Genomic DNA, 25,572 nt, shown 5'->3' on the forward strand with positions numbered 1-25,572 from the left:
TCCATATCCTAAATGGTACATGAGTACGGAATTACTATGTTCGTCCCATCGCTTCAGCAATATTCGCATACGAACCAGACTATCGGCATTCTCGTACAGTATTGCAAAGGATTTCCACTTGAACTCCGTGACAAGTTGATCGTAGAGCTGTAAAAGTTTCGTTGATGATCATTACATCAATATTATGGGTATGCATTGTATAAAACAAAAATTAAGACAAAGGAAAAGTTAAATGACAAATGTTGAATATAGAATATTACGAAGATGTATATGTATGTCACGATTTTACGATAATTATAAATAAGTCGTTAGCTTTCATATTGTGTCCAATGCAGATCAAATTTATATTTTATAATATTTTTGTAAATAGATAATTGATCATTTTGTCAAGAAAATTAATTTTTTTCGGAAAGCAAAACAAAATTCCAAAATTTATTTACTTATTTATATTATTTATATCTAATGCAATTATAATGCCGATCTTTTTAATTACTTACTCGTGATAACGAGTTTATATGCGGATATAGATTCAAACTTAATCCACGTGGGTAGGAGAGTTGGTCAAGATCCTGTCGTACAGAAACGTGTGGCATTTCTATTGTATCGCATATGCTTTGCACGTGCTCAGCAATCACTTTTTCCTGAGGTCCAAAAATTCCCACTATTCCCAAATCTAGCAGATCGCATACTAAACATTTTGAAAAATCGATTTTACAGAGGTACAATAAGAGGTAAAATAAGCTACATAATTTTGATCATACTTTCCAGAAAAATAATACGATGATTATTCATTATTATTGTCACTATTATATCTATGTGTTATATCTTTTTAGGAAAATTCGCGCTGTACATATAAGAACGTAGTTTTTTGCAATGATGAATCGTGATATTTGAGGCTTTTGCGATATATGAATACTAGGTTTGGCTTCCGCGTCTGGCTTCCTATTAGGTATCAGGTTGTTCCACCCTGATGAACTGAAACGTTTACAAAACAGTTGGAATAAAATAGAAGGCTTGCGCGGCAACGCGGAAATCAACCCTAATGAAAAATTCCATTCATGTTTTCTTTAAACGTACGAAACGCAAGTTAGAAATTGTATTTAATATCCCATATAAGACGAGAATGTAATCATTTAATATTTATTTGTTAGATATTTTAGTTCAAGAAGATTGTGCTTGATATTAAATCTAAAACGACACATGCAACAGTTAGTGTTTAGTACAAAATGTGTGATACGATGACACTAGCATTCGCTAGCAGTTTCACCTTTCCACGATATTTCGAACGAATCCGCCTCATCAATCTCTTCCGTTTCCGATATTAAGAACACATTCGAAAGTTCCTCGTTCTCATGCCTGTCTTTGTTCACCGCTCTCACCGACGATTCGAACGTCCGCTGGATTGCTTCATCTTGATCAAACAATCCCACTGTAATATATGATCGGCTCTTTTTAAAATCGAGTCTGACTGACACGCTCGAAATAGCTCACGAAATCACGCTTTTCCCTAAAGTTATGCGCATTAATTTCCCAAATTTCTGATTCAACACAGTTCTATCAATGTTTCTTTTAACATTTAAAGATATTAGAGAAATTGGTTTTATGCGAAAAATTAATGAAAAGAATATTTGAAAACTTTAAATATATACACAGATTTAGTGAATGATAAAATATATAATTTATAGCAAATACTGATCATCTTTTTCAATATTGTAAATATAGTGTAGAGTAGAGACCCTGTAATCAGACTGGCCATAAGAGCTCGTCAAATTCCTGCGAGTGAGAGAGAAACATACGATCGTAGAATCATAGAAGAATAAGGTCCAGTTTCACCAACGTTGTTCAACTTTAAGCTCGGCTTAATTCGTCTCTTGTCTCTTTCTAAAGTAACGATTGGAAAGGAGACAAAGAATGAATTAAACTAAGCTCAAAGTTAAGCGACGTTGGTGAAACCAGGTCTAAGATAGCCTATGTTTCTCTCTCACTCGCAGGAATATGACGAACTCTTATGACCAGTCTCTGATTACAGGGTCTCTAGTTTAGAGATGTTATAGTGTAATACAGACTTTAATGTCCATAATAAAACATTGATACGAAGATGTGGCCTTTTCACATCTTATTCACATTTTGTGCGTCAATTACATTAATAACATTTATCTTACCTATCTGAACTTTTTTCGGGAAACCTAGCACACACGCGTAGGACAGGAATATCGGCAATATCAGTAGAGACTTGGTCACCATCTTATGGTCTTTCTGCGTACACACAACGAATGGAATTAAAATGCATCAGCTTACTGGTGAGCATCTTGACAGGTGCAAATGTGTATCCAACAAAGTCAGATATAAACGGCACGTACGAAGCGCACGTATAGCCAAATGGAAAGGTCTCGAACGAGCACTTAACTGGCCGACGTTATATAAACTAACCAGTAGGCACCGCGCCGCCTGAAAGTCGCTCTCGGCGCGTATAAATATTTAGACCCGTCTAAAATCAATCTTCCAATATTGAGTTTAGTTATTTGCTTGATGCTTATACTCTTAATAAATCCCTGCGAACCCTCTGAGGGATCCCCACGTTACTTTCCCAAGTTTATTTTATCTGTTGTGAAAATAAGTTTCTCTTTTTCTTTCTGTCCTCCTGTATGTTGTTACAGCGATTCTCAGATTGTGTGCCATAAAGTAAATCAACAATAACGTGTTATATAAGCAATTTGTCAGCCGTGCGCGATACTAATTTCGATAAATTAATACCCGATGCACGCGAGAATTGTCATATTCTTTCTCAGTTTTCTAAAAGCTCTTGGGCAAATTTAAATGTTTCTTCAGCAAAGTTTATTCATCATTTTATCTGTGGCTATTGCCGCAGCTATCTTCACAAGCTATGATTTGAAATTGTCATCTACGCGAATACAAATTAAAGTATTATTTCATTTTACTCAACTCCCATAAAACGGTTAATTTAAACTTTTATAAAGTCGAATAACATATATCTTTCGCTTTTATAAATTTATATGTACTTTTGCAAATTTTCATTGCAGAACTTTTGACAGATAAAATTATTCAAAATTTTTATTTGACTATTTTATTACAGATACATACAGACATTCCCTATATAACGTCAGAAAATTAATTCAATTTCTGTTTAAAGGAATCAATGAAAATAATTGAAACTGCTGAAAAACAATATTACATTAACGTCATGCTCTTAAAACTTAATTCATTGCTTTAATTATTTAGACACCAACACCCTATCACGCTTCTAAGTCTTCTTACTTCTTCGAATTTCCGTTCAACACCGAGCTTTATGCATTTAATTCTTTCAAGGTTTTACAAAAGTTTTAAAATTCCTTAACCACTTCATTATAACTAGATTCTTAAAAAAAAATTTTTTTCAGATAAACTTAAAGTATTTAGAGAAGAAAACCTAAGTACAATATAATTACTAAAGTCCTGAATAAAAGTTATGCACTCGCAAATACCTGACTTGATAAACATTTGTTGTAATGAGCAATATTTCGCAAAGGTTAATTAAAAACTTCATAAGTGCATTTTCTACGCCGGAGACCAGCGTCTACCTTGAGCGTGTGAATTTTTAGCGACAACGCACGCATTCGGAGTTCCACGTAGCCTACTGTCATCGTGCCAAGTGCACGCAGTCTGGCGCGTTCTTTTTCATTCATTCATTCGTAGCTCAAGCTCGCATTCATGCCTATGATTTATCATGGCCGATCTAGTTATTTCACACAGCGTCGGATTATTTAATTGCGCCACGCGCTACGAGTAATTGTCAAACATCGAGGGTCGTCGCGATCAAGGTTTTTTTAGACGGTCCAGCACGCGACGTCGACACAGCACATGGACAACTAACGAAAATCTTAAGAGAACGCATAACTACGTCGATATATTTAGACGCCAAGCATCGCCGCCGCCACTGGTGCTTGTCGCGTTCGCCGTGCGACATAGATTTCGACGGTATACAATCGAAGATACTTTTTATCCGAGAATCGCCGTTGCGTGCCAATTTTCTGTCGGTCTCAAACATTTATTTTCCCCGTCTCTTCTACGTTCTTCATTTTACGTGTATATTTTGTGATATTCGCTGACACGAGGGCATTCTCCGCCGTGGATAGATCTAGTCTTTTTATCAAGCGCGCAGCCGTACGTATCGTCGCGTTTGGAGAAACAAATTTGCCCAGGCCAATCTCCCAGACTTCCCTCCAAAAACTCGTTTTACTTCGATCGTTGGAGACCAGCTGAATATTCTCGGGGAGGATTTTCAAAGGGGCGGAAGCGCGCGGCGCGAGTTTTATACCAATTGCAGCACGTAACCGGTATTCGACTTATTGCCAATCGGGAACCGTTATTCCGCGAGAGGATCGTGTCTAAGGGCTCGCAAGGGCTTACCTAAAAACGTGATGCCGCTGCTCGTTCCACTTGGCACGGAACTTTTGAGACGCGTGCTTTGCCGTACGAAACTCGCGCGGCACGCGACTCTAAATCCGAACGGCACTTCTCGCGCGGCTCATCTCGGCAGCGCATGCTCTAAAACTCCCTTCCCAGATTTTCACGATCCGTCGTGGCGACGAGAAACGCTTGTCGTCCGCGTCGTCGTCGTCGACGGACAGAGTGGGAATCTAATGCGCGATAATATTTTTAGGGAAACGATACTAATTCGTCTCGGTGTCGGTATTATAGAAACCTAAGAAATTTCAAAAGAAGTTTAATATTTTAAAGAAACCTTCCGGTGATCTTGATACACTCTATTATTTTTAAAATCACACCTTTATCGCGTAAACGTTAACCGAATCGAAACCGATCTCCACTCATTTGATTTCGTGCTACGAAAGAATAAAAAACCGTAATAGGTTTTTGAAAATCTCAAATATTGTTCCGACCTCTTCAGTCTCCGTCGCTCTGCAAAGTTGTCAACGCTGTGCGCCTGCAATGGTTTGCGTGCTGCAAAATCAGTATCTTTCCCAAAAATGAGAAAAATTTGAAAAATGTTAAAACTTTGTTTCCTGCGTATAACGTTAGCAATGATAACAGTGAAAAGTTGCATAAAAATAATTATAGCGATGAAGTAGATCCAATTACGTTGATGCTCAGCAAGGGTGGAACTGGGAGAGCGTTAATTTAAGTGTTGGAGAAATTAGTTGCGTGGGTAGCGTAAACCAAGATTGCAATCGCAGGTAATTGTATAACCACAGGCAATTAATACGAAATTGAAATGAAAATTACCTGGCGCTATTACTACCTGGAAGTAAGGGAAAAGATGCTGCTTTATTCTTATTAATACTTTAATCTTGTAATTTATCTTACCGACTTTTATCTCCATTGTTACAAGTTAGTAGCATTATTTTTTTATCAGTATTTTATGTAAAAAAATTAGTTTGTATTTTGTTAAAAGCGAAATACGAATTCATTATTGAAGATATCTCTTACATAAAGACGTTATTATATTTTATCTATATATCAATCAATTGTGTACAAGGATATCTTAATGTATATAATAAACACTTTGGCAGTTTTGAGGTGTAACATTAAGATTTTTAGTTATACATAATTTTATTTAAGATTAAAAAGAGATTGTCTTACAATTTAATCATATTTGCCGGGACAATGTGGGAGCAATAGAGAATCGATGAACAATAGTTATTAATTGTGAGATTAGCGATAAGATTGCCACGATCAGACAACAGTCGGTCCATCTGGGAAAAGGGTGTGACGGTGGCAATTATAAGAGGGAGCGTTTCAATGAGAATTTACAGACGATTAATTTATTCACATTTAATTATGTGTTGATGCTTGTAGTACATTTTATATAAGAAGTGGAATCGCGATAGGCTTTTAACAAACTCGTATCGTGTCGCGACACATGAACGCAAGTATGCAATAAGTATGCAATAGTATCGACGATATTTACAATGAGTATACATGTGTACGTGTACGGGTGTATATGCGTACGTGTCGCATGTCTGCGCGTACATCTCTATGGTTCTGTATTCAGAATTCGGTAAACTGTGTACAACGAAATTCGTATGGAAGGTGCAAGTATAGGAGAAAGAACCAAAATTGTATTTTACCTCGTTCCTCCTCGCTTTTACGCTCGATCTTAAAATAGTGTCCGCGTACAAGCTACCGGAATGTCACACACTCTTCAACACACGGCGTCGAGCATTCATACCTTGATTTACGGCACTCTGTTCCGAGAGCTTAAATATTAGACTGGAATCGCGGCGCGCTCGTTTCTCTCTTTTACGCTTACATTTTTCTCCTTTTACGGTAGTGGGAAGACTCAAATGAATACTGCTTGGTTCACAAGGTCCGCATAAACGCGATCGAACGGAAATGTTAATCGAACGAATATCAGCGGGAACAATGACGTGTATTCCTTGAAAGCAATCCTGTCGGGGGAGAGTGGAGCAGTCTTTTACGTTAGATAGAATATCGTCAATGCGTTACGCGAACGCGGCTTGAAATATATTATCTACATAGTCTGGATAATTTGAATAGCTTAGACAAGTAATTCTAGTTTACTCAAATAATATCTCAATGACCTCATGGACCCCGTCAGACCAGCTAAGGGCAGGAATAAATTCAGATAAAGGATGTTCAGTAATTTTAACTACTTATCGTCAATTGTACATACGAAACGTTGAATTGCGTTACAAAATAGTGCAAATGACCATTCGCGGTATCAGGTCTCGCAGATCTTAATCTTTAGATGGAACGCGTAAAAATTCTCTTGCGCATTATTTATATTTTTCATGGGGGAACCTCTGAAATCGCTATTGTATGCGCGTGTAATTTACGTTCCACCGTGTCCGAAGATTGGCAGACACCTGGAAAAAAGTTTCTTTGCAAATCAAGCAAATTTCCTTTGAATTTTCAAAGGCGAACTACTTAGGTTTCATAGGTAATTTGCTAAGAACTAGACTTTCAGTTAATTTCCAAGAAATGATTTCTTTACCTTAACCAAAATTTCGATTGATTAAGGCCCGGCTTTACCAAACGTTGCTTAACTTCAATCGTTAGTTTAATTCATGTTCGTCTCCTGCTAGAGTAACAGTTGGAAAGAGACAAAGAACGAATTAGGCTAAGCTTAAGGTTACGCGACGTTGGTGAAACCGGACCTAAGAGTGGAATCTCTAAGAGAATTCATATTCGCTTCTTCAAATCTAGCGAACGTTTTAGTAGAAGTAAGTAAAAATTTAAAGAGATTTAAGTAGATTTAAAGAAACACGTTTTAGTAGAAGTAAGTAAAAATTTAAAGAGATTTAAGTAGATTTAAAGAAACACGATTTCAACGTATCTCATTTTTGTTCAACTTAAACAAATCTTTTTTCTAGGTGTACATGAATGACAATATTCGAATTGGTTTCAATAAAATATTTTACGTGATAACGACGGTGCATCTTTAATGCCGATGAAACCACACTCCATTCCACGCGACTCTTGTTCACTCGCTTGTTTTCTCGCATGCATCCACCTCGCATGACGCTAACGGATTTTACGAGGGTCTAGATGGATTTACGATGGACTATCTTATTCAACGGTGGCTCGTAAAAAAGGACAGACGTGTACACGATTAGAATTAAGTCCCTGTTTCTTTTTACACAATTTTCCTCTAAATCGTATCGCGAATTCCCGTCGCAACGAATTTACAGCATCCTCTTAGTGCTAAGAGCTTTTAGTGGCGCCTGCTTTTTTTGCCATCAGGAGATGCGGTATCAAAGTGTTTGACTTGACAACATTCAATCTCGCTGCAATTGTCCGACGATAAGTCACGTTTTTGTTATAATTCTTTTCTTGTTATTTTTGCGGCGATTTCATTTTCCGGCTCGTATTTCGAATTGACCGATCGTATATGTATGTTTCGTATATGAGTGAGGAAGTAATTAACTTTGCAAAGAGATTCATCATTCGGCCCTTCCTCGACTGGACGTCCCTTTGTTCACGTCAGGGGTGCTTTTCCAACGAAGTGCCTGTACTTGTTGCATGCCGCGTACTTGCCCTCCTCCGAAACGATCGACAGACTTGAATGTTGCCCATGACGTCGACAAAGCGCCTTCCTCGACGGCTTTTTATTTCCGTTGCCGCAGTCCAAAGCGTATCGCAATTCGCTCGCCATTTCCGAGTACACGGACTTCTGAAAGTTCCACGAAAGGACGATTGCGAGAGCTCACATATTGAACCGTGAACGAGTTATTCAGCTCAAACTCACAACTGAAATTCACAATTTTCTTCCTTTCCGCTTTGTTTACCAAAAAATGCAATTAACAGTTGACAAAGGGTCACCTTACTGTCAGTCTAAAAAGTTTGAGCGGAAAAACTAATATCACTTATGGACCTATAATACATAATGCAACTAAATGTATAACAGAAGAGATAATTGAAGATAAAAAGTTAATATTTTGCTAGTGAAATAATTTTAGATTGATATTTTAGAAAAATTCGGCAGAAAGTCTTGGGTAAATAATAAATTACTACTGGCCACAATTATACATGCAAGCTCGTGCGTTTAGAAAGCTCCAAATCTTTGAGGAAATTTGACAGTGAAAAATGTAAAAAGGTAAGTGAGCTCACCTCCTGTGAATCCGTGACGGGGGAGAAGCAAGAAACATTGCGACACGACTAACAATGTCATACTAAACTGTCACACAATGCGCGCCCTTTCAATTTCATTTACAGCTAGTAATAATGCAACGTTTCGAAATCGCAATTTCCGTACAAGTTACTTCGCCACGACACAGAGATTTGTCTATTCAATAACGAATTTTCGGAAGTCCGCGTGCTCCTCCTCATGGATCGGAAATACTTTACACTGCGGCAAAAGCTGCACGTGGATAAAGGTGATTGTTTCTTAATATATTGTAATATTGTTCCGTACGTTGGTTAATTTCTTATTCAAATCGACATCAAGATGTACGCATTACAATGTACATATAAAGTAAAAAGATGAAACTGAATAGTTATACAATAATTATATTATTCCTTTAGTAAATACGACATTGCTTAACAAAAATTTAAGTAAAATCATTTACAGAAACGAGCGTCCCGGCAAATCGAGCTTCATGATTAACTCTTCAACTCCGAAAAGTCTTGTTCTTTGCTTAATCAGAAGAGATTTCTTTAAATCTATCGCAATATAAAAATTAAGAATCGCACAGTATAAAAGAGAAAAAATAAAGTTGATCGAGAGAACGTTTTGTTTTGTAAATATTTTTAGCATCATTTTAATACCATCGGAAATAATACTCGAATTTTAGGGAAAACGCGGTGGGTTCCCTTCATATCCACTTGCTCTTTCGAATTATCACTTAAATTATCAACTCGAGAAGCGAACGGACTTCCGCGCACACTTACGATCACATATTGGTTACCTCGACAGTTACATATTATGTACAGTAAAATGTCTTGTATTCTCCTCTGGTATACTATACATTCACTATCTAGCCGGTATAAAATCGTGATTGTTCTTAAAAGTTCATCCGCAGCACTATATAAGTTGCGAACACCGCGGCTCTGTTCTTTTAAAGGTATTTTAATGTCGATTGAAACGTTTGCGACTTCGCGAGGAAGGATTCGGCCTTTCCCATTGCGAGGCTTAAAGTCTTTGTTTATTAATCTAAGTTTTGATATGAGCAAATGGCAAACACGTTGACTTTTCCAATCTTTCTTTTACCGTCTTTTCATTTCGATTATTTGTTATACGTGTGTATTAAGTTAATACGTACGTGTTTCTATTGAAAAATTCGTGCCGTTATTAAGCGAATTTCAAGTCTGCTCGCCATAAACGGAAATTTGATATTGTATAATTCTGACAGAGACAGGTTGGTTTATTTATCAAAATGTTGAACAAGTTAAACTCTTGCGAGTGCCGTGACTCGGGGAGAAATATTTTCCAAACAATTTCGTTGAATTAACTGACACATTTTGACAGAATTTTACAAGGAAAATTGGAAGAGTCAAGGCTTGTTGCTTTTCTTGTCCGATTATTTTCATTTGTCCCTATAATTTTACGGTCTTTATACAGTTTTCCGATCTCTCGTGTGATGGAGTTCTTCCTTAGGTCCACTGAACTCGGATCGGATACGCTTTGAGGTACGGCTTGAGTTTAATAATCTGTTTTTTCGCAGCGCAGCGCGTACCGTCGCTAGTGCAGATCAGTAAAACCTTCGCAGATCGGTTTCCCCGAGGATTTCTGCTTCTAAAACAGAACACCAAAATGCCCGAGTCAGATTCGTTACATCAGTCACTGTTGCAATAATCAAAGCGGGAAAAGTGGTTGCGCCAATTATCGATGCTCATTTAAGAAGCCAACGGAAAAATAACTCGCAGCTCCATCGTGCTTTCTCATTGCTTCTTTGACAGTACAAACGTATTAAGAATCACCTATTGTCAATTGTAATCCTTTACTCGAATCATCGCGATTAAGCGTCACTCCACGACGGAAATAAGATCCAATCGCGTATTTCCATAATTCAACGAGATAAGCAATATATCTCGTTTATTTGTGCTACTTGTTTTTTTAATTATTGCGACATGTGGTCTATTGAATTCTATCGCATCCAATATTGTGACAGTCGCAATACTGATAACGAGGAATGCGACTCGGCCAAGCCTTACATAACATAGAAATTCAAATATGCCATCCGATCTGTTCAAAAGCCGTGCTATTCATCGCAGGATGTGAATCTCGTCCCATGATCGATTTAAGCGGATTTGAATTTTTCGAGAGGGTTTCGCTCACCGTGCCTCTCTACAGAGAGTGCAGCGCGGTTTGAAAGGAGGCACAGTAATACCACCGACGTCCGTCAGCTCATAGAGCTGTTTGCTTTTGCGTATACGTAGGGAATGATCCGCGCAAAGCATATTCGTATCCCTGGGCGAGTCCTCCTCAAATAGTTGCCTGTTTGCTTACCCCTTTGGATATATGTAAACGGTAACGCGAACACATGTCGCTTAAAACCGCGTGCCGGTCACCGTGGGTTGCGCAGCGCGGGACTTTGCATACGTTAATTCCATTTTCCGCGCTCGACCGACGCGAATTTCGCTGGGAATTTTTTCATCAAGTTCTCTTTCGCTACGCTTTTATGGCCGCGTCTCCCCCGGTAATCACGACGCTTACGTACAATGCCAACACGATTGTCTATCTATGTATTTGTGCGAGTGACTGTCTAGAGATTAGACCAACCAATGCAATTCCGTGATGCTAAAATAGACGGAGAGAAATGTATTTAAAAATACAAAATTGAGAGAGTGAATCGTTTAGCATCTACAATTTATGGAAATGAATCGGGAAGGAGGGTGAGCGAATGTATGAAGACTAGCCGTTTTTAAACATCAATAATGAATTCCGCGAAATAAATTTCCAGCGAATCCTCCCGCCCTCGTTCCGTTTCTCGCGCGTCAAAGGGGCTCGAATTGTTCGGACTTGTCGCAAAATACTCTGGGCATTTCTTCAGCGTGGAGGCTCGAAGCGACGCGTCCTCGACGGCGAGCGAGGGCGTACGAAGTGCCTTGCCGGTCCGACTAACGACTAATCGCGCAACAGCGGGACAATAACGAGGACAATAGCGTACGGGAACAACGGCGCGTGGCGGTCACGATAGCGGTAGAAAAATGAGGGAAGTTACGTGCGCGCGGGGGCTGCAATTCTCATCGTCCCCGCCGACGACATCGCCGAGAGTGCCGAGCCTGGCGAGCGATCAGACCCGAGTGGTTCTGTATCGAGACCATTAGAGAGGAACTCCACCGTCGTGCGAGCATCAACTGATGTATTCGCGCGGTATGTCGGGGTAGATCGCGTCAGGGTCGAGCCGGGCGCCGGCCGATCCTGACGCGGAGGTCCCCGGCGTGGTCGCCGCGCTGCCGTCCTCCACGTGCTACCTCGCGTCACTCACCCGCTCCTCGATGGCCACTTTCCGGCTCTTCCACACGAACTCGCAGACCGCGATCACGCAGGCGACGCCCATGCCGCCCATCAGCACCACGAAGACACCGCCGACGTTCGCCAGGCCGAGCTCGTTCGCCGCCGAGCTGCTCTTCGAGGTGTCGTCCTGGCCGTGGGAGAAACATCGATTAGCTTGTGGCGCATTAACGCGGGCGGTTACAGGTAGAATATGGTCCGCTGCATCGGTAATGCACCGCTGGGGAAACGGCGGTTTTCGCGTTTAGTCCGTTGTGCACGTCGTTAATGCACGCGCGGCTTTCGCGCCCGGGCGTTCATTATTGAAGCGGTTCGTGGAGGGCTGCGCGTCGTGGATAATATCGTGAAAATCTCATCGCGCCCACTCGTATTCGGGTTGACGGATTAAAGTGTTGTGGGGAAAGCAAGTCGCACGTTGGCTATTAAATCTTCTAATCGGCGTTGTGATTAAGTTTTCAATGTTTAATGCTTAATCGACACTTTACGCGAAAAGGGATGTAAAGTGTTTCGTATTGTAGGTTTTTTCACAATTTTTTGTACACAGCTCTATCTTTATATCTAATTAATAATATAGAGAAAAGTCCTCTATTATGAGATAGGCTTCTAATATGAGACAGCGGGTTTTCAACAAGAAAATTGAGTCACAAATCTTTATTCACAACAATTACACAATCTAACAACGAGTTTTCCCACTAAACAAATTCCACTCCGAGGGCAATAAATTCACTAATAGATGATGAAGCTATTAATTTAGCGAAAACCCCGCTGCCTCATAATAGGGCTTCCTCTATTTATTTATGATTGTGACATAAAAAGTACCTTTTTATTAAAAATTTTACTCAAAGAGAAAGAGTAAACAAGGCACACATCGTTTCAAAATAAAAATTTATATTCAGAATAAAATTAATAACTGCAGTTTTCGAGCACAGCGTGAATATACCAATTAAATTTCTATCGTTTTACAAGAGCCGCGAGTGGAGACTGACATCGAGGAGTTAATTCCTCCCGTGTCACTGTAATCATCCATCTACGTTCGTCCGTCAAACAGCCACAAGTTTGCTCGATGGAGGAGAAGCCGGTGAATTATCGGAAGAATTTATCGGCGTAGCTGCGCGAGAAATAGCAGTGCGCGCAACGATGATCGCGAGCGCGGCGAAACCTCGGTTTCGTGAATTCGCGAGATAGTCTTCCCCGCGCGCCCTCTCAGCCCCCACCTCATCCCTGACGGATGAGAGGAGTTGCTGGAGTCTGGCGCAAGAATTTCGAACGCGCACTTCTTGAGTGCGTTAGCGCGCCAGGATATCCCTCATGAGAAAAGTGGGAGAAATGACGGTGGATTAAAAGCGAATTCACACTGTAGCTTTTCTTCTAAAGGCCGCACCACCCGATAAGCTGGACGCAGCAAATAAAAAAATTCTGGTGGGTAACAATTAATTGGAACGGGCGGAAACTCCATGCGAAAATGTAGACTAAAGGACCGTTAAAGTTTTCTTGGTCGATTTACTGGCCGAAGTAAAAGACAATAAATTGAAATTATTGTATATGCTGCATCTGTTTGAATCGTTTTCGCAAGAATCATTAATTTATCTCGTGTTATAAGGGTATCTATTCTATTTTCTGTCGAAAAGGTTTTCTCTCAGGATTTTTCAAACGAATCTCTCCGCGAGTTAAATTCTTTCGCCGTTTATCATCATCAAGTAACAAGTTTCTGAAAATTTTTATCGCAAGGCTCGCGCGTCCCGAGATTCCACGAGAAACCGTATAAATTCGCCTTGAGATACATATTAGCTCACCCTGCAGGAGCCGCCGCCTCGTTTCTCCTTCCACCAGCGCGTCTTCAGCATGTGGAGCTTCCCTTCCTCCTGGAGCTTCAGGATGGCCCCGCTTATGGCCGTCTTGTACGGCGAGTCTGAAGTTCCAAGGTCGTTTTGAGCAACTCCTCCTAGGCTGCTTTTATCGCCTCGTAGCGTCGCGGTACTTTCGCAGAACTTTCGGAAGTACTGTTGCGGCAATCGTTCCCTCGCGCCAACATTTCGCCGGCAATCTGGCCCGCGATCGTTTCCTTCACGGCGACACTCGCTATCGAGCGGCATTTTCGCGCAGCCGCGAGATCATCAGGGCAACCGGCAACGCGATTCCATTCGATCTCACGGGATAAGCCCGGCTAGCTCGCTCGCGCGAATCTCTCGATTCAACGAGGGAACGATTTGCATTTTCTTTCTATCAGAAATTTCATTTGCGTGAAGGAAAAGTTTTAATTGAATGGCAATTTCTTTTATTCAGTCGAGTCGATGGGCCGATTTAAGTACCTTATACTGCAATATTGATTAGGCACATTTTCCCTTGCAAACCAGCGTCCGCTACTTCTTTTAATGGGAATTATTAAGATGTCGTAATGTTGGAAGTTGATAAACGAAATTGCCTTTTCTTTTTGCCAAATTATTAAAGTTGCGCGTAATTCTATAAACTTCCGCAATAACATCCGTAAAGAAGCGAGAAAAAGAGAAATGAGCGCAGCAGGAGCTAAAAACCCGTAGATAGAAATAGGCTAAATAATATTATTCGTGTAAACATCGGGAAAGAGCTGATCCTTTAATGGAAATTATGAGGATGTCGTAATGTTGGAAGTTGACGAACGGAAATATCTTTTCTTTTTGTTAAATTATTAAAGTTGTAATTTTATAAACTTCCGTAATAACGCCCGTAAGGGAGCGGGAAAGAGAGAAATGAGTGTAGCCACGAGTTGAAAAGCCGTGGATAGAAATGGGATAAATAATATTATTCGTGTAAACATGAGGGAAAAGCTGATATTTCATATTTCAAACGCGAAGTGTATTAATACGCCGTGCGTTTGCATTAGATTGAATGCGACGAACGTAATGATACATCCCTTAATAATTATGGATTTTAATGCCCCGCCATTGATCACAGAACCGACGCTGATTAATACTTCGGCCACAGAGCCATTTATTATCCTGAAATTTTGATTCGCGTATCTACCGAGTAATGCGCGTGGATTGCCGAGACGCGGCAAAAAAATTTAATTAGCACGCTTTGCATTGAATAACATAGCGTTGAAACCCACAACTATTGAGGGACGTATTACGCGCCCGGCTTGTGTCCGATCAACGTGAGTCGACGATATATTAAATTACTTGGTCACAAACGAAGCGTCGCGACTGCGGTAATTCAAGTATTCAAGCGATATAAAATTTATCGGAGAGGCAGTTTCTTTCTTTCGTATTATTTTCAATGCGCGCGAGTAAATTGTGATTTTTCAGCCGTACGAAAATTATTTCGAGAAATTTACGCGCACGTTTACTTTACCTCTCGCGTCTCTTTTCCTTCACGCTTTTCCTCTTTCTAGTTACCGAGGGGTAAACCTCTGACTAAAATCACGTACACAAACGCCTATCAACGCCCGGTGGGCGACACTTTATCTTATTATCTTATTTTATCTTGTTTTATCTTTTTAGATTCTTTATAATGCCACAGCAAGGCCAAATAACACCCACCCGCGTAGAACATTTTCTGGGATCTAATCGGGATCTAGTTCGATTTCCCCCAAAAAATTCTAGATTCTGACTAGGAAATCTGGCAATTACTAGTGTTGTTATTCTTTAAACACTTTGAACATATATTTATATGTACACTTAATTTATTAATTGCTGACGAAGAACCGCTAAGCTATTATTTAATCGTGAAGTGGTACCGTTTTACGAGTAACGTTTGCTTTTTGTCATCGCGCGACTGCGTTTAAAATTAGTTTTACACAAAATACTACATAATATTATACATTAAAACACAAACATGGGATTCCCTGTTCGATTCCATACAGATGTACCGATTTTAATCGTGAAAATTTCCCACGTTGTTTCTGTTCCGATTCTATACGGAAAAGCCATATTTGGTACACTGAGAAAAATGTCCGATTAAATATAATCGGATAATCCAATTACATGATAACAAACGGATATATCCGATTAAATTGTATATCCGATGAAAAATTTGATCGGTTTTTCAATCAAATTTCATCGGTATTGCATTTCATCGGATAAATTTCATCGGATATATCCATAATTTAATCGGAAAACGTAATCGGAAAAATTAACCATCGGACATACTATTTAATTGGTTTATCCAATGAAAATTTTTCTCAGTGTACCAAAATGGATTTTCCAATTGGAATCGCACGAGATATACCTATGTGGGACACATTTCTGTTGTAGTTGAAAGACTTTGGGAATTTTCTATACGGGCGCTAGTGCCGAAAAAATGTCTAGTAATGCCCGAAATCCGTAGAAAATGCCCTCGACGGTTTACCCCTCGTTCTATACGTGCCGCGTGAATTTTTCCCCCGATTGGCCGCGCGCAACGCACACATGCACAGAGCATTTCTATTAACACTCACTTCTCGGCATGGCTATGCCGTATCCCTTGGAGTCCAAGAGACCGCCGACTTGAGTAAGGTCGCAGTTCCTCTCGATTACGTATTCGATGGAGGTGGATTCCATCAGGAACGCGTAACTGCCTTTCCCCTTGATCACTCGATCCACGCCCTCGACGTTACTCACCGTAAATACCGACGGCTTCGCCGAGTCCATGAAGGACCACATGCGTTGGTACGTCGAGAAATTGGAATCCTAGATCATGCCGGGAATTTCGTGGTTGAGTACGCGTGCCGTTAAACGGTGGAACGTCGGAGTGGAAATCGGTTAACCCCGAAGTAGGCATGCCTTACTTCGGAGGCAGGATATCGCGTCTCGCTTACATCCCTAATTGCACGCACCGGCGCCCTCGAATTAATAGGAGAATATTCTCGGGTCGCATCCTGCGGTTCCGCTGTTGCTCTGATTGGAGATTCTTAGTCCGTCAGGGGCGGATTTAACTCAATTACTCGCGGGATTCGAGATAACAATAGACTACCTCATTTAACCGGTATATTGCTCAGACTGCGCTTTGTATATAGTTTCTTGTTGAACGGCATTCGCGGTTTTCCGCGCACACCGCGCATTTTCCTGACAAGCGCATCTTGACCCACGATACGTAAAACGCGCGCCTCGATGCCATTCTACTTTTGGGAAGAATGCATAATGCAAAAGCCGTTAATCTCACCTTGAAGAAGCTCGCCGTGCTGCCGCCTTTGAGCGCGCCGTATTTGATCTTCGTCTGCTTAGCGAGATCCTCGGCGCTCTCGATCGGGGAATCCATCCTCTCGACGGTGAGGAAAGCCGCGAGATTAGCCGTATAAGAGGAGATCATGATCAGCGTGAAGAACCACCACATACCGGCGACCATGCGAGTCGACACGGCCCTACGGTCAGAGATCAAAGGCTGCGTACTATTTTCCACCGCAAAGCGCCTTAAACGGAAAATCCGTCGTGCGAATTTGCGCACAAAGTGGTCCGCGTAAATCGCCTCTCGTTTGTAGATCCGCGCGCGATAAAGCAGAGCGTGTCGAAAATACGAATCGCGGAAAATGGAATCAATGGCACCTGCACCGTTCGCGCGGCAAGTTTTCGAGGGCAACTTTGCGCCTTGCACGCGGGGGTAATGGAGCGTGCGGAAGTTCAGCTTCGCTTTATGTAACGAGCCAGCTGTATACGTCGCGGGATATAACCCGTTTCGCAGTTAAGCGATTCGCGCTAGCTATTAAACGGCGAATGCTGGGGTGCTGGCGAGCGGCACGGACGATGTATGCGAAACGCGTGCGGGCGAATTATTTTACATGCGAAAACTGCCGAGTATACATAAACGCAATTATGTCATGTATAACGAGCACGTGGAATTATTGGAAACTACTTGTGTAACGGCATTCCAAGCTTCCGTGCGCATGCCACGCAATATCATGCATTTCGATAACTAGGTACGAGCAAAGCGCCGGTGATTAATTTTGCCGCATTTGTACACGGCATACCGGAAATCGCATCGCAAGGCTATCATTCCTTAACGAATCCTGGGATCATAATTTTCGTTAGAACCGCCTTTCACCCGAAGAGACCTTTTAATTTCGCGCGTTAGGCGTCTCCCGCTGATTCAGTGCGGAGTTAATTTTCTGTTAAGAGGCAGTCCGCCTCGAATTAACTAGAAAGTAAAGTTTTGTTACACACTGCCTGCAGCTTCGTTCGCCATAACCCTTTAATTAAGTGGATTCCTAATTAAGCCATCGATTAAGTTTTCATTAAGGGAAAAGTCGACACCAAACGCCGTTAAGGAGCGCATCCCCGCCACGTAATTCTCACGTTTTCCGGCATACTTGGTGTACAATCAGTTGCAGCAAGCCTACGATATAGCACAGCCCAGTTTATCGGTTCTCACATCGTTCGCATAATCATCTACGAAAACGCGCCGCACAACGTTCGCCTCCCGCGATTACATTAGTTTCATGTCGCTGATGCTCGGCAGCGGCACAATCAAGTCTATATTGTCGCACTCCTTTATATTGGGTTGATGCATCAGTTCGTCCCGTTTTTAAATATTTGCGCACTTTATATATGAATTCGATCAGCTATCAACTTCACACTTACGTGACGTATTAAACATCTCAAAGTAGCAATTGAACTTTACCGTCAAATTTGTTGTCGCCGATCGATGTTTGGGTCGTGTTTTATAAAGATGGGTAAAAATCATGCTTTTTTTTATCTTCGAAAAGGCAAAACTGCTGTTCAGACCAAAAGAAGCCTGTGTTCTGTCTACGGAGAAGATGCTATTGATGATTTCGTAAATGGTTCCGACGGTTTCGCAATGGAAATTTTCATCCCGCAGATGAGAAACGTTCTGGACGGCCGATAATTGGTGGCCGCAAAATCTCGGCCCTGATTGAAACTGATCGTCGTAAAGCAAACTCGTGAGATTGCACGTATCGCTGATTGAATGTGCACCGACGAAATGTAATGGGCATGAAAGTTGTGGTTTAAAAACGGGACGAACTTATGCACCAACCCAATATATACCGCGTGCTTCTTCGGTAACTTACTTCGGCGCTATATCGGAGCCTTGCTGCATGAGCGAGCCTATGGTGAACCAGAGCGAGTTCAGTAGGGTGAACTCGTTCTCAAGGACCTCGGACTGCCCGTTGCACGGATGGGGGTTCTCCCACTCGTAGGGGCTGAACCTGCGGGCAGGTGAAAGGGGAAGGACCGAGATTAGATGTCAAAGCGTGCATCCTATTCGCGGGTTGCCTATGTGCGTCCTCTCTGAAATTGACCATGTAAATTTCTCGAATTATATTATATACCTCGTGCGGTCGGCGAACCAATTGAGACCCTTTGCTGAAGCGATGCAACCTTTTTATCACGACGTTGCACAAGAACGTGTGCGAATATACAGTGTCGTCGCACTAGCGTTCAAAGAAATGGTAAATACAATGAGGAATGATTATTCTGATACGGATCTCGTTTCTCTTGGCGTTAAAAGGTTAATTTTGTTATGGCGAGATCATTGTTTTATATCGCCTGATTGTGTACTCGCTTGTTTTTAATGAATTGTGCAAAGTCGTAAGTTACAAGTGCTATTTCTTCTTTTCTTTAATCAGGCGCGCGTTTAGAAATAGTACGATCGAGTATAACTATTCCAGTTGGCTTCCGTGCTGATATGAATACGAAAATTGCTCGTCTCGAGGTGACTCGTACGCTTATGTTTCCCACTAATCGATCGCTCCTACGATATATGGCACGAAGAAGGCAATGATATTTAGTTTTGCTATAATTGAGCAGCGTGACATGCAACAAATGCGACGGGCACGTATTTTGAGCACGGAGATGATTATCTCGATGCGTGAAAGGGCTTACTTTGGTAAAATATCACAACCCTGCCGCATTAGGGAGCCGATGGTGAACCACAAGCAGTTAAGGAGCTTGAAGCGATTCTCCAGACGGTCCGGATTTTTGTTGCACGGATGCGGGTTGTACCATTCGTACGGAGTGAATCTAAACTTAACGATTCCAAACACGTTCTGATTCCAATGGCATCGAACGCGGGTTTTGTCGTAAACAAATTACCTTAAACCTTTTCGCACTTATTTCATAACGCGTTCATCTCGACGTATACGCTACAATTATTTCAACAAATTTTTATAAAGTTTGTAAAACATTTTTGTGAGACAACCAACGCAATACGCGAGACAGCAGCGAGAACTATATTAAACTGATTGAGAAACAAAAAATTGAATTTCTCATCGGATATTCTCGCGTGGAAAGTTAGAAAACGACACGAATGTCGATGCAGATCCAATGTTTTTCGTATTAATAAAATTTATGGAACAAAGATGCACAAAAGTCATCCAAGTAAAATAAGTTGGCGTTTCCTATCGATGCATCGTGCTAGACGGCGCTATCGATTAGATAAGCGATCAAATTTCCAGAATAGTGCTACGACATTTTGTGTCAGAGGAATTTAAAGTGGTCTCACTTGCCTGGCTAGTATAAAGAGGAGCACGGAGACCCCGAGATAAGCCGTTGCCATGTAGATCCAAACGTCGAGGCTAAGAGGGCTGAGGAACGAGAACAAATTCGGCGGTTGCTTTATGGGTTTGCGGTAAAGTATGCTGATCCCTGGAAATTCAAAATTCTCATTTTATGCTTAGCCACGGCGGAGACCGCGGGTAGGTGGGACGCATTGATGTGTGGACACAGTGGACCGAATATAATCACCCGCGAGATTTACTCCGGTTTCCGTTACGGCCGCCTTATGGCTTACACAGATACATAATGGCCAACAAAATTGCGCTCGAGAAATTATTTCGGAGATAAGCAGGACAAAGATCGTTACACGTGTGAGAGTTTAAATTTTATATCGCGTTATTTTAATTTCAGAACAATTTTGCCTCCGTGACACTGTTGTAACGTACAACGTTTTTCCACAAGTACGATTTAAAATTTCCCCTTTGACCCTATGTTTTGTGCAGAATCGCAATTAAGCGGTACACAGTATTAATAAGCATTAAACGTTCTTGCTAAAAGCGTTCACAGCTTTGATACCAATAATATGTTTACCTAAAATGCACGAGTGTTTTTCCCATTGTCCAAAGCTGCGACAGCAGCGAAATATCGTTAAAAAACGTTATTTGAGGCTAATCGCGCGTAAAGGCGTATCTTTTTACAACTCTTTTCATAACGCGTTGATGGAAATGGTAAATTCGTCGCGGTATTTGCCGCAACGCACCTCGTAACGCTGGTTCTCACCTAGAGGCATGAACGGCGTCGTGAAGTCCACAACCTGCGCCCGATCGTACGTGATGGTGAGATCGCCGATCGCGAGATCGGCCTTTTGCTCGAGCAGCTCCTTCATCATTCCGTCCCATTCCTTCGTTTGCGTGTTGTACGAGCCGTAGCGTCCGTCCGGCACCAGCCGGAACGTATAATTGAATCCAAGCAGCCGCGATATCTCGTAAATCAAGTCGATGCTGTAGCCTTCGAATTGCGCATTTCCGGTGAGCTTCTCGCTCGAGTCCTTCCGCATACAGTACGGCGCGCTCTGCGATGAGGTAATGAGCTGCTGTCAATACTGTGCAGCATATAGGCGTTTAAAGGAACGCTACGAGTTTATCGATACAAGCAATCGAGGGGGGTTTATCGACGATAGCTCTTGACGAGGTCGCCAAGTGAAGTTATAATATCTGCAGAAATAATCTCCGCGAAGCTTATATCAGTGTCGAGATTGAAGTTGGCTGCGAAGAGCAAAGCAATATGTTCAACGCTTTTCGCAAGAAAATTCTGAAAAAGATATCAAGATATCAATTTGTAACACTACATTAGTTGTCAAGCGAAACTGATCTGTAAATTTGCGTTTTAAATATAGATAGCAAAATATTTGACGACGGAAACTGAAAGATTATAAGGAGCGCAGCGATGGATAGAATTGCGACACTTCTTTTCAATGAGTTTACAAACGTGCATTTCGATTCAGGATTACGTTCCAAAATCGTCTTCTCCGAGGAATATTTTACTCGATGGCCGTTCCAAAAGCATTTTCAACGTTTCCGATCTATTTCTCGAGTAAAATCTTCCTCATAGAAAATGTTTTGAAGCATAAACCGGAATCTAAACGCGCGTTCCTAAACTCGTTAAAAAGAAGTATTGCAGATTCTGTCCATCACTGCACACCTACGATTTTCGATAAACTAGTTCTACCGTGCGATAGGGCTTGAAATAAATTTAGATATTTAAAATCTCACGACATAAACGTATATTAAAACGGTACTTGTATTTATTCTTGGCAATAGAGACACGTTAATTAATATACGTTTTTATGTCTTTATTGACAATGGAATTTCCTAAATTTTACTGACTTAACAATGAGATTCAGAAAGTGATCTTTTAAAATTTAATACAAGCCTCACGTAACATTCTGTACACAGTTGGAAAATTTGTGTTTTCTTGTTAAAAGAAATGCCCGTTAAAATTTTTGTGTTAAATGGTTAACACATTCATGTGTTAATTTAACAGATTGCTCTTATGTTAATTGACCTTCCACGTAAAATTATTAAAATAACTGAAAAGAAATGTTAAAACAACACAATGTGTACTTATTTTGTAATCTTACACAATATATATGTTTTATATTATTAGTAACAAGATTTATCTGTTAAAATTTACAGAATGAAATGTTGATTTTATTCTATATAACATAAGAGAGTGATCTCGGACCATTTGGCTTATTACATCTGGGCCTGGATAGATCAGTTGGAAGAGCACTCGCCTGGCAAGCTGAAGGTCCTAGGTTCGAATCCTAGCCCGTTACTTTTCTCGCCGAAAAATAAGTGGCGTGTCTTATTGTTAAGTGCCTCCTACCTCCCCGAAGATACATTCCTATTTATTATGAAATGTAAAAATTACATTTTTTAAATTTATTTTGTCATTAAAAAATGTTAAGTTTACACAAAATTTATGTTAAATGATTTTGAGATTTGCATTTATTTTGTGTTAAAATATTAACAGACTATTAGTGTGATTCTTTAACATATCCATATTATGTTAAATTAACACAAAAATTTGTGTGGACCGTTTGGGACATGTGATATCTGTTAAATTTAACACAAATTTTTCAACTGTGTAATGTAGGTACACCTAGGACGCGTTGTATGTTCTTATCAGTGACAGATCCGTTTAGCCGCGGATCCGAAGAAAGGGCATCGAAGTTTTTACGAGGACGATTCTCACGTAACGTACTATGTTTTTTACCATGCGGGAAACTTGCTGTCGTCCCTTCCCCGGGCGAGTTTCAAAGTACTTAATACATTACCGAGTACATTATTTGTCGCCGCAATTAGCGTGAGAATAAGTAATGTGAATCGAGCGCGTCGCGAAAACTTCAATTAAGTCGCGCGCGTATCTGCTTTCCGTCCCTCTTATCCTCTTCTTTCCTCCCCGGGATGAAAAAGGGGGAGCGGGAAGCTAACGAGTGCGCAAGCTTCGCTAATGGATGGAAAAATTTTTCCATCCCGCTGTGACTGCCGCTTAAATGCGGCGACGTTCCTGTTTTGTTCGCGCCTCGATTAAAGCAACGATTTCCGAGCCCCCGCTGCGCGATTGTCACGATTTTTGCAGACACGCCTTCGAACGATATAAGCAATTTAATTTTTTTTTTATTCAAAACGAAACTTTTTTGACACTTTTAAAATTTATATCGCAAATCAAATATCTTTTTCAAAGTTTTTTTTTCCTACAATTTCGTATGCAACTTGTAAGATAATTGTTATAAATCTCCACCTCGTTAGTACAATTTGTTTTAGACGGTAATTAGAGAGATTTAGAAACACGGGCGACTTAAAAACACGAATATTACTTCAATAAATACGTGCAGTACTTTAATAAATTAAACTCCTTAATTAAATGATATTTCGTTTGGGAAAGAATATTAAAAAGGAATACAATTCATATTATACAATCAAATCCGAATAAAATAAAGAAATAGGAAAACACAATATTATACAATCTGCGATTCGTTCGAATTAAATAGTTTTCAATTATTTATGAGCTCGGAAGAAACAAAAGTAGAAAACTCAGGTATTCGTACTTGAAGAATGAAAGTTTCATTCAATATATTATTCTAATGTTTGAGGGAGGAAAGCCGCGCGCTTTTCATTCATTCGTAACGTCACTCACCAATATAGTCGTCACGATGAAAGTCTTATTCTGTAAGCTTTCAACGATTTGAGTGTAAACGTCGCCGTAGCTCCTCGTGAAGTTGATACCTTTGGTACTGTTCCAAGTACCGATTTTCTTCAAGCCTTCTTTGTTATTCAGCTCGATGATGTCTAGAACGAAGTCGGAGCGAAATCCCTGATGATCGAACTTGATAATACCCGTGAGCCCTGTCATCTCTACCTGAAATGTATGTCGAAAATATTTAACGGTTAAAATTGCGGGCACGCAATAAATATTGTATTTTGTTATTAATTGTTATTAGGTTATAATTAAATAGCATTTGCGTAACCACGAGAGATTGTTAATGTTGTGCTTGGAAGCATGTGATATCAAAATATATTGTTGATATTCTTGATTATATTTATTCACATTGAAATATTGAAATATCTAGTGCAACGGTTTATGCGCGAATAAATCCAAATACAACCGATAAGAATTTAATATGCAACGTTGTGCAGGCGTGGGGCAGCGATTCTCGAAAATTGTATGGAAAATTTCGTTAACTGTAAATTTCTCATCTTTTTTTTTTCGCGTCTTAGATGTTTCGTTGCTGGCCAAAAATTGATCGATAATTCAATTTGGTCTAAATATTGTTTACACATAAATCCGCGCTTAATTGCCAACTCGTTCCATGACTGAACCGAAAGAAACTTGAGAATTGAGGTAGACGTATGCGCAGCCAAATTTGGAAACGAGGTAGATTCGTGGCGCATTTATTACGCATACGCGTGTAAAGGGGATATATGTATAAACATTTACAGCTCTGGTTTACAGCTCGTAAACCAGATACGTACCGGGTATCTGGCAACCGTACCTCGGGTGTTACACTTCGCAATTACACGTGAACACTGAAGATGCGTTAATACGCAATTATATTTTGAGACGAAAATTCTCTCATAATAATTTGCTCGTAAAGCGATTCGCGAGTAATTACGCACCGCACGATAACCGAACTCTGTCTCGTCTTTCCCTGTGCACATATTGTACGTTCCCAAAACGACGTGGTGTAATTGCGGACGAAATTCTGGGTGACTGCTTGTAATTACCGCTTCATGAATATCGCGAAATTAAATTCTGCTCTGACACGCGAGATTAATATAGGTGCTATCACCGACGACTTATGACGCGAACCTTGGAAAGACTAAACCGTTTTAATTGATCATTATAGCGTCATTCGACGCGATCGCCGTATCAATGTCACACAAATAGATATACCCTCATATATCCGCCTTAAAAAAAAACTGCTGGTGACAATGTAACGCAAGATCATGATGCATCGTGCACGAAACTTAGAAAACTAACGAGCGATTTCTGACATTTGGAAACATTCTCATCGAGGAAAAATTATTTACGCAAAGCACGAAAATTATCTGCTAATATTTCCTCGACGTTGTACTCTTCTTCTTTATCGGCATAGTACGAAATAATAAGATAATACATTATTCATGAAATTTAGAAAATTAACAAGTAAATTCTGACATTTTGAAATAC

At 40.6% G+C, this 25,572-nt stretch overlaps 2 protein-coding genes across 3 annotated transcripts in view; both read right to left on the reverse strand.

Annotated features, from left to right (window-relative positions):
- Positions 1–4,592, reverse strand: part of LOC105564564 (glutamate receptor ionotropic, kainate 2-like) — a 13,764-nt gene extending 9,172 nt beyond the window's left edge. Inside the window, exons 1-5 of one of the 2 annotated variants that reach the window (XM_012017010.1) lie at positions 4,408–4,592; positions 2,163–2,256; positions 1,268–1,429; positions 498–688; positions 1–147 (exon numbers count right to left, since the gene is read on the reverse strand). In XM_012017010.1, the coding sequence (XP_011872400.1) occupies positions 1–147; positions 498–688; positions 1,268–1,429; positions 2,163–2,244 (582 nt within the window). In that variant the 5' untranslated portion in view covers positions 2,245–2,256; positions 4,408–4,592. Of the gene's footprint in view, positions 148–497; positions 689–1,267; positions 1,430–2,162; positions 2,257–3,578; positions 3,657–4,407 lie in introns of those variants that run through there. The other variant, XM_012017009.1, reaches the window with a different exon arrangement.
- Positions 4,593–7,283: 2,691 nt separating this feature from the next.
- The window catches only part of LOC105564595 (glutamate receptor ionotropic, kainate 2-like), a 106,777-nt gene continuing 88,488 nt past the window's right edge, over positions 7,284–25,572 (reverse strand). Inside the window, exons 7-16 of the mRNA XM_012017076.1 lie at positions 24,876–25,129; positions 24,040–24,261; positions 21,118–21,409; positions 20,349–20,487; positions 18,912–19,049; positions 17,051–17,249; positions 16,347–16,578; positions 13,729–13,844; positions 11,910–12,065; positions 7,284–8,152 (exon numbers count right to left, since the gene is read on the reverse strand). Coding sequence (XP_011872466.1) covers positions 7,958–8,152; positions 11,910–12,065; positions 13,729–13,844; positions 16,347–16,578; positions 17,051–17,249; positions 18,912–19,049; positions 20,349–20,487; positions 21,118–21,409; positions 24,040–24,261; positions 24,876–25,129 — 1,943 coding nt within the window. The 3' untranslated portion in view covers positions 7,284–7,957. The remainder of the gene's footprint in view (positions 8,153–11,909; positions 12,066–13,728; positions 13,845–16,346; positions 16,579–17,050; positions 17,250–18,911; positions 19,050–20,348; positions 20,488–21,117; positions 21,410–24,039; positions 24,262–24,875; positions 25,130–25,572) is intronic.

Source organism: Vollenhovia emeryi, unplaced genomic scaffold (assembly GCF_000949405.1).
Source record: "Vollenhovia emeryi isolate VEMERY1.0 unplaced genomic scaffold, V.emery_V1.0 DF939162.1, whole genome shotgun sequence".
Classification (NCBI taxonomy): Eukaryota; Metazoa; Arthropoda; class Insecta; order Hymenoptera; family Formicidae; genus Vollenhovia; species Vollenhovia emeryi.